A 15,307-nucleotide genomic window follows, 5' to 3' on the forward strand; every position below is an offset into this window, starting at 1 on the left:
CCACTGCTTGCATTTTGGTCAATAATTAAACCAGCACAGATTAGAGAAAGAGGAGTCGAAAACTAACTTTGAAATCTTTATTAGGATTCAAGTGAAATGTATAGAAATGTCAGTCATCAATCATCCGCAAAAAGGTCTAGGAAATACCATAACACTGTGCACATCTCGTCAATATGATCAGATAAAAAAGAAGAAAAAGAGAATCAGTTAAAAAGAAACTGTTTGCTAGAAATAAATCTCAAACCGATGAGGCGTAATTGCATTAATTCAATCATTTCCAGTTGCGTAGCGTGAATCACTTCTTTCCGTTAGAACACCTGCTCCACAGGTCGCATTTGAACATCTCCAATCTGCACAAAGAAAGTTCAATTAATAAATGGTTAACATTAATATTCAGGTAAAACTAGGGATGCTCGATATTGGCTTTTTTACCGATACCGATATTCCGATATTGTCCAACTCTTAATTTCCGATACCGATATCAACCGATACCGATATATGCAGGGTTTCCCCCCAAAAAAACGGAATAATTTCAGGTAACTAATAATTTCACTGGATGCATTCAAAAGGCTTTCTAAATGTAAGCATTATCTGTGCAAAATATGATAATTAAAAAAGTTAAAATTAACATTACATATCTCTTGTTGTTGAATTAAACCAACATGCATACTTTTGACAATAAATAAAATAATAATTGGTTCTTACTTGCTTGCCTGGGTAAATAAAGGTTAAATAAATGTTTAAAAAAAATATATATATTTTTTAGTTTTTTTTACCGATACCGATATTTTCCGATATCACATTTTACTGCCGATATCGGCCGATAATATCGGTCGGCCGATAATATCGGACACCCCTAGGTAAAACAGCAACAAACATAGTCTGGCCCACATGTTACTAACGGCAGCATAACTCGAAAACTACTAGGAATGTCTGACCAATGAGTGTCCGACTCCCACCTAAACTGCATGGACTACAACACATAACGAATTATGTATATCACGCCAGTTAGGGTACCTCATGTATACTGCACCTGTGTATACTGTATACTTTACTTACTCACAGTATATATTTAGACTCTAGTGTTTATTGTAACCATATTGTAATGTATAATACAACTGATACAGACCATCATCTGCACCTTTGATCACACTGCCTACTTGCTCTGATGCGTATATTCAGAGTTAATTATATTGTTTACGCTACTTTTAACCTTACTGTACTATAATTTTATTGCCTGTATTTATGTCTTCTACTATTACCTGTACCACCCCCCCCCTCCCACATGCTGCTACGATGCCTGCATTTCCCCAAGGGGATGAATAAAGGAATATCTTATCTTATCTTGTGTTAACTCATTACAGAAGGCAAGACGGCTGCTTACATGCACATGTGGAGGGGCACTCAACACATATGTGATGGCGCTTGCGATGTCTTCTGCTTGCAAACACTGAAAAAGAAGACAGGGGATGGATTTTTCCTTTTTCGGGTTGGTGTCTAGAATTTACTAGATTCCCGTGTAGACCACAGCAGAAGCATTACATAGGTTACCTTTATTGTAGTAAATGCATTGGCACCTTTCTCCGGGTTCCGACTGTACATCCGATTGAGAAATTCCGTTTCCACCACACCCGGAGATACACACTGCAACAGGAGTGGAACAAAATACAACCACGCTTACAATGTGCACACTTCATTGTCATTGTCTTCAGTGTACTATTGTTAACAGGTAGCCTAACACTGCCACAAAAACACTATCAAAGAACACCTACGGGAGACTGCAATTCGAAACTGGCCCCTGTAAATGTCCTAACCCAACCCCCTCCAATGTACAGTAAATGACCAAGTATGGTTGTCAATATTCCAATGTACAGCTTTGCGTGTACAGTTGTACAGTGTTCCCCACCCACCCCTCCTACCCAACCCCACCCACCCAACCACCTCCAATGTACAGCCCCCCCCCCCCCCCCCCCCCCCCCATCCCAACCAACCTCCTCCAATGTACAGTTTTTACGTCAAATGTATATACTCTCTTTTCTGGACTCTTTTTGTATCACAAACAGTACTGTATTTGCAAATCTGGTAGGTCATAAATGTATAGATGTAGCAGTACTGTCTATCTGTATGTCATGTATGTCATATATGTCCTGGTGAATTGAAAATGGGGGACCCTGATGTAAACAAGACGAAAGTCTTTCTCTGGTCTGCATCCCCTTAACAATTGTGTGTATTGAGTTGTACTGTATTGTACCCATTCTGCAATCTGTTAATAAAGTTTTCAATCAATCAATCAATCAATCAAAACGGTGGTGTAGTGGTTAACACTGTCGCCTCACAGCAAGAAAGTCATGGGTTTCCCATGGGTTCCCGCTTGGGGACCAGGTTTGCCGGGTACCCAGGTGGGGTATCTCCCAGGGCCTTTCTGTGTGGAGTTTGCATGTTCTCCCCCACCTGACGAAGACGGGACAGGAGCACTTGGATTGGTGCCTGTGGGTGCGGTGCACGCAGAAGCCAATGCCACAGCCCATGCCGAAGCCCATGTCTGCTCCCGGATGCCCTTGGGGGGAAGGACGACGGGATGGGTCAAGCGCAGAGAGGCATTTCAGTGACGACCCAATGCATGTGTTCCTGTGTGTCACCCATGTTGCATGTGTGTGTCGCCCATGTTGCACGTGTGTGTTGCTGCATGACTAATAACGACTTCTTCATTCTCTTATGCTTCGATTGGACAATATTTTGAGTGGGGACGGTAAGTCTTTATTATTCTTTTTACTTTTTATAAACAAAGACGGGGAATTAATAACAATTCTTACCGTGACTCTAATATGGGTCTTAGCCTCGCGTAACTCTTGTCTCAGGCCCTCCGCCAGGGCTGTCACGGCGTATTTGGTCGCACAGTAGAAATGCAGATCGGCAAAGGTAACTACGCTATGTCCGCCGATGCTACAACAGAGAGAGAGAGAGAGAGAGAGAGAGAGAGAGAGAGAGAGAGAGAGAGAGAGAGAGAGAGAGAGAGAGAGAGAGAGATTATGACCGACAGACAAACAGGGACAGCAGTATTATTGTCAAATAACAGTCTACCAACTATCCTTGACACCTAGGATAATAAGCATAAAGATAATTATAATACAAATATTGGTAATATATAGAATGGTATGTTGGCGCTCCCGCTGCAATAACAAACAAACACATGCCACATGCTTGAGAAACGACATGGTTATAATTATATGGTTCTAGTTACTCTTTACACTTACTGTGTGGCAACGGTGTAACAGTGACTTTATAGTGACACCCACAGATATTTTCAGCTCTAACAGAATTATGAATTGTGCCATGAATTTAAATATTTTAAAATAAATTTGTTGTGAAAATCAACATCAGATTTCAGCTCAATTATCAGAGCATCTTGTCACCCCAATTTTTATTTGGAAGCAAGATTCTATGCAAGCAAGGATGTGAGCGAGGAAGTCAACAGTGTGTAATCTTGCTCCCAGAACGTTAGTCTTAGTACTTGATCCAAAAACCCTGTTTTGGTTGAGCCCCGATCACCGGTGGTCTATTAATATTAAGACATGACTGTAAGTAAGTTTGAGATTAGTGAGATCTTTTGAAATCGACATGCATTCTTTGGAAGCAGAGGTGCAGTGCGGGTAAAGTTGACAATTATTCAGCGGTCCTCAAGGCCGGAGGGGAACCCAGAATAAGATAACTCTCTCAGTTAGGTAAGAGTTGTGGCATTGTACCTGTTCATGTGTATGATGTGTCCATCATCGACCTTTCTATCTTTCATTGACTGGTATGCTTCCCGTGTGCATAAGGACAATGCGATGACATTCACCTGCAAGATGCAATGCACTTATCCAAAGACATCCAGCTTAGAAACAACACTGTGCAATAGATTACCTTCAGGGAAATGCATTATAGTATTAATAATACTAATAAACTTTATTTGTAGAGCACCTTTCATACAAGAATTGCAGCTCAAAGTGCTTCACAACAGAACAAAATGAGCACATAAAGTGCAGACATATAAAATCAGTTTTTCACATTAGGATCCAACATCCCTTGTTGGCCACCTTGTCTGTGGTTTGATTATATTGCAGTTTAAAAATAGACAATAAAAAGAGTCAAATAGAGTAGACTGAGTAAAATAGTGCAATAAAAATCGTTCTGAATGACTGTTTTAACAGTTTAAAACCGCCTTTACCTTCCCCGTTTTGATTATCCACACAGTTTAAAACCGGACAGTCTTCCTTCCCGTTCGATACCCACTTTGCCCCTTCGAACCTCGAGAATAACCTCTCAGGGGAAACCTCGCTCTCAGGGCAAACCTCCCTCTCAGCCTAATGGGCAAGTGACGACTCCTCGTAGACTGACCCATCACAGAGACTTCCATCCAGTGTCGCAGTTCCCCATTGCAAGTATTGCAAGCGACATACTTAAAAATGTCCTTGTTATTTAAAAAAAAAAAAAAAATCCACACTTACATCCATCATGTTCCGCCAGCCGCTGGTATTGCCGCTCAACAGTGGTTCTGGGTGAGCCAGGCCAGCGTTGTTGATGCAGACATCCACACCCTGGTGCTGGGCCTTGATGGCAGAGAACATGGACAGGATCTCCTCTTCGTTGGAGAGGTCACATTTAAAGGGAACCAGGGTGCCACTGTGCCCGGCACTTTGACACTCTGCTGCCAGTTTCTGAAATCAAGTTTAATTTGTCACATATAAGGTACATGTACATTATAGTGAAATGCTTTGGTTCTGTGTGACCCTCCTGAGATTGTGCTTCACAAAACAGCAAAAGACCAGAAACAATATACGTACAACATTATATAATATATACAAAACTAAAATGCACAAAATGCTCAAATTAGGTAGGAGAGGTATTCACAAATGTATTCAGAATAAAGTTAAGTTTTAAGGCACAACGTGGATGCAGCCAAGTGCCTTAAAACGTACATCTACAAGTTGATTCTTTCTGTTTATGCCATGGTCATTTGCCAACAATATAAAATAAAAGCATTTGTACATTTTTGGTGAAAGTTTTGCACTTGCCATTGTGCGTTTTCCTTCCTGGTTGTTAGTTTATCAAGCTGTGCTTCGCCGTAGTTGAAAACAAGTAGGCGTTGACAGCTGTGCTCTTCACATTGGCAACCACGGTTTGCAGTGTAATATGGTTCTGGACGACCAGGGTTTGTCAACAAACCGATGTACTTTCTAACAGCTATATATATACTTTATAGTATTGCTATCTGTCCATTCTCATTGTCACTTGAGTGCATAAACCGTGCCTTCATAATGGCTTAAAGAAAATAAAAATCTATCGGTTGGTTGTCATTTTATAGCGGCGTGAATATAAGCTTTATCGCAGTTTTCGTCTCCTCTTTTTTCTGGGAAGCTAGATATGAGGCTAAAGGCTAGTCACGTTATATCAAAGCCATTTCTGTTGTATATATACGAATGAAATAAAACAAACTGCTTAGCATCCGGACTATTACAGAGCATCTATGGATGAAATGGGGGCGGCGGGGGACGCCGATTAATATTATTGATTAGCAATACAGTGTGCGTTCAAGTAGCCACATTCAACTGATCGATCGCTTGCGTGTTACAACAATGTCCAATCCGGCTGTAATTTGGGTGAATAGTATCCTACCGTCAGCCCATGTGATTGCCGGCAACATTTCGTCATTATTCATCGGAATCTGGTAGATCGATATGTCCATTGGCTGATCATAAATCCCATTATTCCAGGCTGAAATCTGCGTTCGGTAACGTGATCAAAGATGGATGATGTTTGGCTGGGATCCAGGCTCATATGAAACGCCCCAAGACAATAAATTTTTTTTTCCCCCCATTCGGCCTCAATGATACTGCAGTGGAGCGATGGCGCCCCTAAGAGGATCTGGCCGGTATTGCATGTTTCGGAAATCAAATATGCGGGCAGATCCTGCAAGTCGATCGGGGACGTTAATACCGTTATTAATATGGAATAAAACAATAACAACTTGCCATGAGTTAACTCGTGGCTCTGGTCCTCAACGGGTGGAATCGAAACACGAGTTAACTCGTGGTTGGGCGGCAAAGTGTTAATGTTGCTATGGTTGCAGGTTGGGTAGCAGGTGAATTTAGATGATAAACTTGAGCCAAACTATGTGTACATTAAACAGTTTTAATGCACACCTGCCGGCAGGCCCGGACTGGCCATCGGGAGCACCGGGAGTTTTCCCGGTGGCCTGGCCTGCACAGATTAAAAAAAAAAATATTAAAAAAAACAAAAACAAAAAAAAATAATATTATTATTATTATTTTTTTTTTGCCAGGCCATTGTTTCTAGTTGTGGCGGCGGCGCGGCGCGATAGTTAGATAACCTAGGTGGGTGGGGAACAACCAGGATTTCACTGTCTGCGACAGAGTTGGAGAACTATCTGACTCTCTCCCTCACGCGGATCACACACACACAATGGAGCCGTGCTGCCGCTTGTGATTGGTGGAGGCGGGACCAGGCGATACAACTGATTGACAGCGGAGGCGGCGAATGGAATGGCAGACGGCACTCAGATGCAGAATAACAGCCAGGCAGTGAGCCAGGTAGTGAGGGACTCGGGAGAGATACAGTAGAGCGAAAGTCAATTAACGTTGATGTCAAGATGGACAGTGGAAGAAAGAGAAAGGGTGGAGGAGAGAGGGATAAAACAAAGAAAAAGAAAGGCCCTTACAGGAGAGAGTGGTTAACTGTATTATAATAGTAAATAGAAAAATATGTTGTGCTCTTGCTTTTTTCTTTTTGAAGGTGGAGAGAGTAGCATTGCTAGTGCCACAACAGTTTTATTTGAGGTCCATAACAGTACATTGTACTAAGCAATTGTTGGCTCATTAGTTTGTGATTCACATGCACTAACATTCACCAGAATGCAGGAAATTAAGTCTTTGTAACAACAAATTTCCTGGTGGGGGACCCCCGGCTTAAAAAGTGGCCTGATTGGGGCTATATTTCGCGCTATATCTCCCGGTATGAATTATTTCCCCAGTCCGGCCCTGCCTGCCGGCCATTCAGAAAGGAGTATTCACCCAGACCATGTTTTTTCCCTTTTTCCTTCCATCAAGAGGTTAATTGACATACTGCATCTGTCTTCTTGATCCTATAATATAAGGCCAAAAATCTTCCTTTTATTTCACTCCAGATGTTTTGGCTTGCCAAGATTGTAAAAGCCTTATAGGAAACATGTATCACCCCTAAAGATACATTATTATCCACATATAATTTCAAAAATCTAAATCATCCAATGAAAATAATTAGAAAAAATATGCAATAGGCATAGGATAAGCAGCTAAATAAAAGAGGCTATTGGGTGATCAATCTTTCACAATAGCAATGGCAGTCAGTTTACATTTACATTTACATTTAGTCATTTAGCTGACGCTTTTATCCAAAGCGACTTACATGTTCTGTACGACAAGCCATCAGGAAGGGCACAACTCTATCAGCTGAGCAACAATGTTCATCAAAGTGTTGAGTGCTACAGTGTAGGTTAGTTTATTAGGACAAGTGCATGACAGTACGGTTAGTTAGGGTTAGATTTTTTTCTTTTTTCTTTTTTTTTTAAATTCAGATAATGGTTGAAGAAGTGCGTCTTTAGTCGACGGCGAAAGATTGGACGTGTTTCGGCTGTCATAACTGGGGTGGGTAGTTCATTCCACCATTGTGGGGCAAGGACTGAGAATAGGTGACTTCTCTTTGATGACCCTCCCGGCAGGGGCGTAGCTGGGGGGGGGGGGGGGGTAGCTTAGGATGATTCCAAGGGCCCAGCACTGGGGGGGGCCCAAAAAAAAAAGATTTTTTTTTCTTTTTTTTTTTTTTACTAGACATCACTCAGGTGTATTATTGATGCTCTCATTGATACTATGTTTGTTTCTGAAGTGTGTGTGTGTGTGTGAGATATATATAGAGAGAGGGGGGGCTTTGGTAGACTATTGCATTGGTCCATTCATTGAAGATGAACGCAATGCGACATCCTTTACTAGGCTCACCCACCAACAGTGCAGGTGCTGAACTGCTGATCCGAATGTATAGGTAAAAACCATATTATGCGTTTTCATCAATAAAGAAATGGCCACATTTTTTTCCGCTTACTCGCATTCACTATACAAATACAATCTTTCATGGGGCCCAGAATCTGGAGCTACACCCCTGCCTCCCGGAGCTTGGATAGGAGTAGGTCTGAGGCGGCCAGAAGATGCAGAGCGTAGGGGTCTTGAGGGTGTGTAGTTAGAGACCATTGACCGGAGGTAGGCGGGAGCAGTTCCCTTTGCCGCACGGTATGCTAGGTCGAGGGCCTTGAAGCGGATTCGTGCAGCAATGGAGAGCCAGTGCAGGTCCCTAAGAAGTGGGGTGACATGGGCCGACTTCGGTAGGTTTGAGATCAGGCGGGCCGCTGCGTTCTGAATGAGTTGAAGAGGCTTAGTGGCAGTGGCCGGGAGGCCAGCGAGCAGTGCGTTGCAGTAGTCGAGGCGGGAGATGACTGTTGATTGGACAAGGAGTTGGGTGGCTTCTTTTGTCAGGAAGGGGCGGATCCTTCTGACGTTGCTCAGGAGGAATCGGCAGGTTCTGGTTGTCGCTGCAATGTGAGCAGAGAAGTTCAACTGGTCGTCGAGGACAACACCAAGGTTCCATTGCTTGGAGGAGTTATAGGTTATTGTATCATATGATTGAGTTACTTATTCCTTCTGCACTTTGGCACAGTCCAGTAACACTTGAAGTAGGCTTATATCTGCTTAGAAGATTACACCTGCTACCTGCTAGTTCTCCACGCTGTACCTCAAATATGAGAAAACGGAACTTGCAGCATTACTCTTCCAAATGGGATTAAGCATGTTTTCTTGTATCTCTAGTCAAAACAATATCTTACTTTGTATGTATTTGTTACTATCTGAAGTGAATTACATGAAAAGTGAATAATGTTACGGCCCCCAGGTGGACCAGGGTATCAGTACCGTATAGTTGTATATCTTGTTGTGTATGTCATAAATGTCTTGATGACTTGAAAATGGAGGACCCTTATGATAAGTTATGTAGACAAGACGAAAGTATTTTTCTGGTCTGCAATCTGCATCCTCTTACTGGCTAGTTGTTTGTATTGAGCCGTAGTCACTGTATTGTACCCATTCTGCAATTGATTGATTGATTGAAAATTGTATTAACAGATTGTAGAATGGGTACAATACAGTACAGCTCAATACACACAATTGTTGCAGACCAGAGAAAGACTTTCGTCTTGTTTACATCAGGGTCCCCCATTTTCAAAGTTTTTCAATCAATTCAAGGGTGCAACATAAAACAGTGGCTCAGCGGAGTAGCAATACAATCATCAAATTTGCTGACGACACAGTGGTGGTGGGCCTGATCTCTGCCAACGACGAGAGGGCCTACCTGGAAGAGGTCAAGGTCCTGGCGGGATGGTGCCAGGAAAACAGCCTCTCCCTGAACGTCAGCAAAACAAAGGAGATGATTGTGGACTTCAGGAGGTCGGGGGTCAAGGACTACAGCCCCCTCAGCATCGACGGGGCACCGGTTGAGAGAGTCAACAGCTTTAAGTACCTCGGAGCCTACATATCCGAGGACTTGTCATGGACCACACACATTGACAGTGTTGTGAAGAAGGCACGACAACGCCTCTACTTCCTCAGGCGCCTAAGGAAGTTCCAAGTCAGTCAGAAGATCCTTAAGAACTTCTACTCATGTACAATAGAGAGCATCTTGACCGGCAACATCACCTCCTGGTTTGGGAATAGCACTGCACAAGACCGAAGCAGACTACAAAGAGTGACACGTTCAGCCGAACGCACAATTGGAGGGGGGCTCCCCACCCTCCAGAACATTTACAACAAGCGTTGCAAGGGCAAGGCTAAGAGAATCATTAAAGACTCCAGTCACCCGAACAACTGCCTCTTTGAACTGCTGCGGTCAGGCAAGCGATACCGGAGTCTCAAGGCGAGCACAGAAAGACTCAGAAGAAGCTTCTATCCCCAGGCCATCAGGCTGCTAAACGAACAATGAATGAACACTACACAACAACAACCACCATAGATCCTCCCCTACACAACAACAACCACCAAACGCACATAGCACACACATCCACACGCACACACTCACTTTAAACAAACACACTGTAGCACCCACTCCACACACTTTATAGCACACACCCACTTTAAACAAACACACTGTAGCACCCACTCCCCACACTTTATATTTATTGATGAAGGATTGCACTACAACTCGTACACCTTACTGTAAATTGTACCTAAATTGTACCTCATCCCATTTCTGCTTTGCACTATATAGTACTGTACATTAGTACACTGCATAGTATTGTATATTATATGGTAACTCAGAACATTGTACATATGTCTATACCGAACACTGTGACCTCATTTTCTTCTTCTAAACTACATGCTATACTATGTTATTTGATACTATCTTGTCTAGCACAGTCTCTGGAGCGTAACAGTAAGAAGCATTTTGTATGAAAGTATTCTGTACTTCTGTATGACAACTATTAAAGAAACTTGAAACTTGAACAGAATGCTTAGCATATAATGTAGCCAAAATGAGGCGCAGAAAAACGCACAACGTAATTACGTTCATCAAAAACATTCAACAGTCTACATTATGTCAAAAATCCATGGAATTGAATAGAATCACGCACCTCTATTTTCTCCACGTTCCGCGCGCAGCCCACGACGGTCATGCCGTGTTGAACGAGTGTCTTGGCAACAGCCGCACCGATCCCGACCGACGCTCCGGTCACCAGAGCCACTCGACCCTTCCAGCGATCCATGATGTCAGCCAAAGTCGAGCGAGGTGGGAATCTTTGAAGATGTTTCTTATCGATTAGTCTACTAACTAAATACACTTAACATGTGACACTGACACCTGGATCGTGTGGACTTCCGGTCCGAAGTTTTCAAACTAAAAGCTGAATGAATGAAAACTTTATTTAACAGATTGCAGAATGGGTACAATACAGTACGGCTCAAATTCAATACACACAATTGTTAAGGGGATGCAGACCAGAGAAAGACGTTTGTCTTGTTTACATCAGGGTCCCCCATTTTCAATTCATAGTGATATTTATGACATACACAATGACATCATGACATTTATGACATACATGACATACAGGTATATAGTACTGTTACATTTGTGATGTATATGATATGCAAATATACAGTACTGTTACCCAGAGATCCTAACAGAAAATATATACAGTACATATGATGGGGAGGAGAGTCTAGGGCTGGGCGATATGGCCTCTAAATGATATCACGATATTTTTTGGCTATGTTACGATACACGATGTACATCACGATATTTTGACATTTCCTCTAAAGCCCTTAAAAATGCTTGATTTAGCCCTTTTTAAAGATTTATTTTTTGGCGTTTTATCGCTTTATTTCTACTGGGCAGTCCAGTAGAGAGACAGGAGGAATGGGAGACAGAGTGGGGGGAAGACATTCGGCAAATAACGACGGGTTCCGGAGTCGAACCCGGGTCGGCCGTGCCGCGACTGAGCGCGCTATGTGGTTCGCCACTGGGGGGCGCCCCCGATTTAACCCTTTGAAGCATAGTCACGCCAACATGACGATTAAAATAGTCCCTGCATTTGCATGTTCTTGGTATTGTATCTGATTCTAGGGCCATCTATGGATCTCAGGGAATGTATTCCCAGTGTGTCTGTTACTAGGGTTGAGTAAATAGTAATGAACAAAATGAGAATATCAATACAAAAAATGTGTATCTTTGACTGTGAATAACACCATGCTCAAATTGACCAGACCTGACACTGACCTGGCTGAGAGAATTGCTGAATATACTGTATAGAAATGTTCTCGAAGAATCGGTCATGACATCACCACAAATGTTCTAGAATGTTCGATGTTTGGCTATGACATCACCACAAATGTTCTAGAATGTTCGATGTTCTAGAATCTAGAACAATGACATCATCACAAATGTTCTAGAATGTTCGGAACATGACATCATACTGTGCCATCACAAATGTTCTAGAATGTTCTATTATGACAATTATATAATACAATAACCTAAATATAGTTTTGGCTCCTACAAGTACTGAATTCTGCCATCCGGACACATGCAATTTGAAATATGATTATAGAATATAGAATATCAGGCATAAAATGGTTGTGTTTATTTTGATTTATGTATATATTGAATGAGTAACACATTGACCATAACTTAATGATAATGATGGACATATTTGGCATCTTTTTATTATTGTCTATTTAAAACTGAATCAAACCATAAACAAGGTGGCCTGTTGGGATGTTAGATCCTAATGTGAAAAACAGATTTTATATGTCTCATGTGCTCATTTTATGCCTGTCTTTTTTCTGTTGTGAAGCACTTTGAGATGTAGTTTCTGTATGAAAGGTGCTCTACAAATAAAGTTTATTATAAAGTTTATTATTATACCTGAAAAATCTAAGCAAATTAATCAATGGAAGATGATTCAACAGAAGGTTTTGTAGATACAGTACTATGACTGGTTACAATTACTTACTCGTGAGTAGTACGTTCGTTGATAAAGAAGAATTATGTCCACAGCCACTCCAGTGTAAAACAAAGATATCCAAATGGATGGTCCAAAGATGCACACTGACCTGGCTGAGAGAATTGCTGAATATACTGTATAGAAATGTTCTAGAAGGTTCGGTCATGACATCGACATCACCACAAATGTTCTAGAATGTTCGATGTTCTAGAACATAGGTGTCAAACTCGTGGCCCGCCACGTCATTTGATGTGGCCCCCCAAGAGCTCAGAAACATTAAACATTAATCTTGGGTTCAAAAATAGCGGCGTTAAAATAATTGTGGGTTAATGCGTTAATAAAGCTTTAACTTTGACAGCCTTAGTTATTACACATTCTTACATATATGTTGAACATCTGAGGTATTGATGAAGTAACAAAGGAAAAAAGCCAAAAGCACTTACTCCTCAGACATTCTTTGACAATTTTACAGCCCAAAATACAAAAAAGATCCAGGCGGAATAGGTAACAAAGGGTTGAAGAAATATTGTCTGAACTGTCAGATGCAAACTGGCTGTGTGACATAACCGAGCATCTCGCTCAATTGAATAAGAAGCTGTAGGGACGCAAACAAGTCCCACCCAAAACTTGACCAATATAGTTGTGAACTGAGACAACCCTTATTTTGTTATTTTTGAGTACAGTCACAGTTGTGTGTTCATGCAGACACATAATAGCAATTTCATTACGAATTGAAAATGGTGGACCCTGATGTAAACAAGTCGAAAGTCTTTCTCTGGTCTGCATCCCCTTAAAAATTTTGTGTATTGAGCTGTACTGTACTGTACCCATTCTGCAATCTGTTAATTAAAGTTAATTAAACTATCTTCCATTAGTTGGATGTATGGCCTCTGCAAGGTTGTGTGCAGCCATTTGTTTTTGTAACATCTGCTACATCTGTCCCACGTGTTCTTTGCAGCTCAGTTGTTAGTTCTGCCCCTCTTGACTGTGACAAAAAGGTTTTGAACAAACTTAATGTCATAGCTTGTATTTGATGATCTTCTTCTTTGTTATTTACTTGAATGGTTTGATTGATTAATGGAGTAATATGGGGTTCTGATAAACTAAAATTATTTGTTAAAATAACATAAGCTAACATATATTTTTACATCTATGCAAATGCATATGCAATATGTATAACTTGAATAAGTAATAAATACAGAAACAACATGTTTAACAATATGTAAATGAGTAGCTACATTTATTTTACATTAATTAATATTTATACGGTCTTTGGCCCTTTGAGGGCAACCATAATGCTGATGTGGCCCTCTGTGAAAATGAGTTTGACACCCTTGCTTTAAAGGAAAACTCCAACATTTTGGGAAATTAGCTTATTTAACATCTTCCCTGGAGTTAGGCAAGAAGATACATACCCTTTTTGTCTCTGTGCGTGCATTTAGCTTTGGGAACAGTCACTCTGTTAGCGTAGCTTAGCTTCATCACTGGAAGTGGGGGAGGACAATAGCCTGATGTTCCCTTACAGTGTATAGGCCTACAGTCACCAAATACAACTCCAAAACGTTCATGTAAACATGTTGTGACCTGTGTATTTACCACGTGGAGAAATAAAAAATTATTGAATTAGACAATTACGTTTTCTAAGCAAATATACTCTGAACTATTTTTTGCCTAAGCACTTGAGTATATTTGCTTAGAAAATGTAATTGTCTAATTCAATTATTTTTTATTTCTCCATGTGGTAAATACACAGGTCACAACATGTTTACATGAACGTTTGAGTTGTATTTGGAGTGTATTTGGTGACTGTAGGCCTATACGCTGTAAGGGAACGTCAGGCTACTGTCCTCCCCCACTTCCAGTGATGAAGCTAAGCTACGCTAACGGAGTGACTGTTCCCAAAGCTAAATGCACGCACAGAGACAAAAAATGTATGTATCTTCTTGTCTAACTCCAGGGAAGATGTTAAATAAGCTAATTTCCCAAAATGTTGGAGTTTTCCTTTAAGGTATCCAATTGACCATATTCACACAGCAGCCATTTTTCTGTTGTACCATGCTCAGGTTGGGATTCCTTTTAATTTTTTCCTCCACAAGTGTGAACATGGTGGAAAGGAATCCCAACCTGAGCATGACATAAGAGCAAGATGGCCACTGTGTGAATATAGTCAATTTCCAGGAAACATTTGAATGAAGTTGTACATGATTTGATATCCTTACTTTTGTCTTTTTATATATATATTATATTTTTTGTGTGCTTATTTCTGTATGTACACTCAACATGACTGTAAATGAGGGAAACCTCAGTTGCCTTTTGAGTTTAAATAAAGGTTTTGACCATGTGTCTCAGTTTGTTGCCTGTTGCTTTGTGAAGCGCCACCTTTTACACTGGTAGTTAACATGATTGTGACCACTGACTGGAGTTCATAGTTGATCCACTTTTCATTTTTACCACTGCTTGCATTGGTCAATAATTAAACCAGCACAGATTAGAGAAAGAGGAGTCGAAAACTAACTTTGAAATCTTTATTAGGATTCAAGTGAAATGTATAGAAATGTCAGTCATCAATCATCCACAAAAAGGTCTAGGAAATACCATAACACTGTGCACATCTCGTCAATATGATCAGATAAAAAAGAAGAAAAAGAGAATCAGTTAAAAAAAAACTGTTTGCTAGAAATAAATCTCAAACCGATGAGGCGTAATTGCATTAATTCAATCATTTCCAGTTGCGTA

The 15,307-nt window shown here is 41.0% G+C and overlaps 1 protein-coding gene across 1 annotated transcript; it reads right to left on the minus strand.

Annotated features, from left to right (window-relative positions):
• Positions 1–308: 308 nt before the first annotated feature.
• On the minus strand, positions 309–10,837 carry LOC311241399 (dehydrogenase/reductase SDR family member 11-like; the record flags this gene model as incomplete). Its single annotated transcript, XM_084330206.1, has 7 exons — positions 309–350; positions 1,385–1,450; positions 1,552–1,644; positions 2,814–2,943; positions 3,744–3,838; positions 4,488–4,697; positions 10,706–10,837. The coding sequence occupies 7 exons, from the start codon at positions 10,835–10,837 to the stop codon at positions 309–311; spliced, it is 768 nt and encodes a 255-aa protein (XP_084186332.1).
• Positions 10,838–15,307: the final 4,470 nt, after the last annotated feature.

This window comes from Notolepis coatsorum, assembly GCF_963971535.1.
Source record: "Notolepis coatsorum genome assembly, chromosome: 15".
Classification (NCBI taxonomy): Eukaryota; Metazoa; Chordata; class Actinopteri; order Aulopiformes; family Paralepididae; genus Notolepis; species Notolepis coatsorum.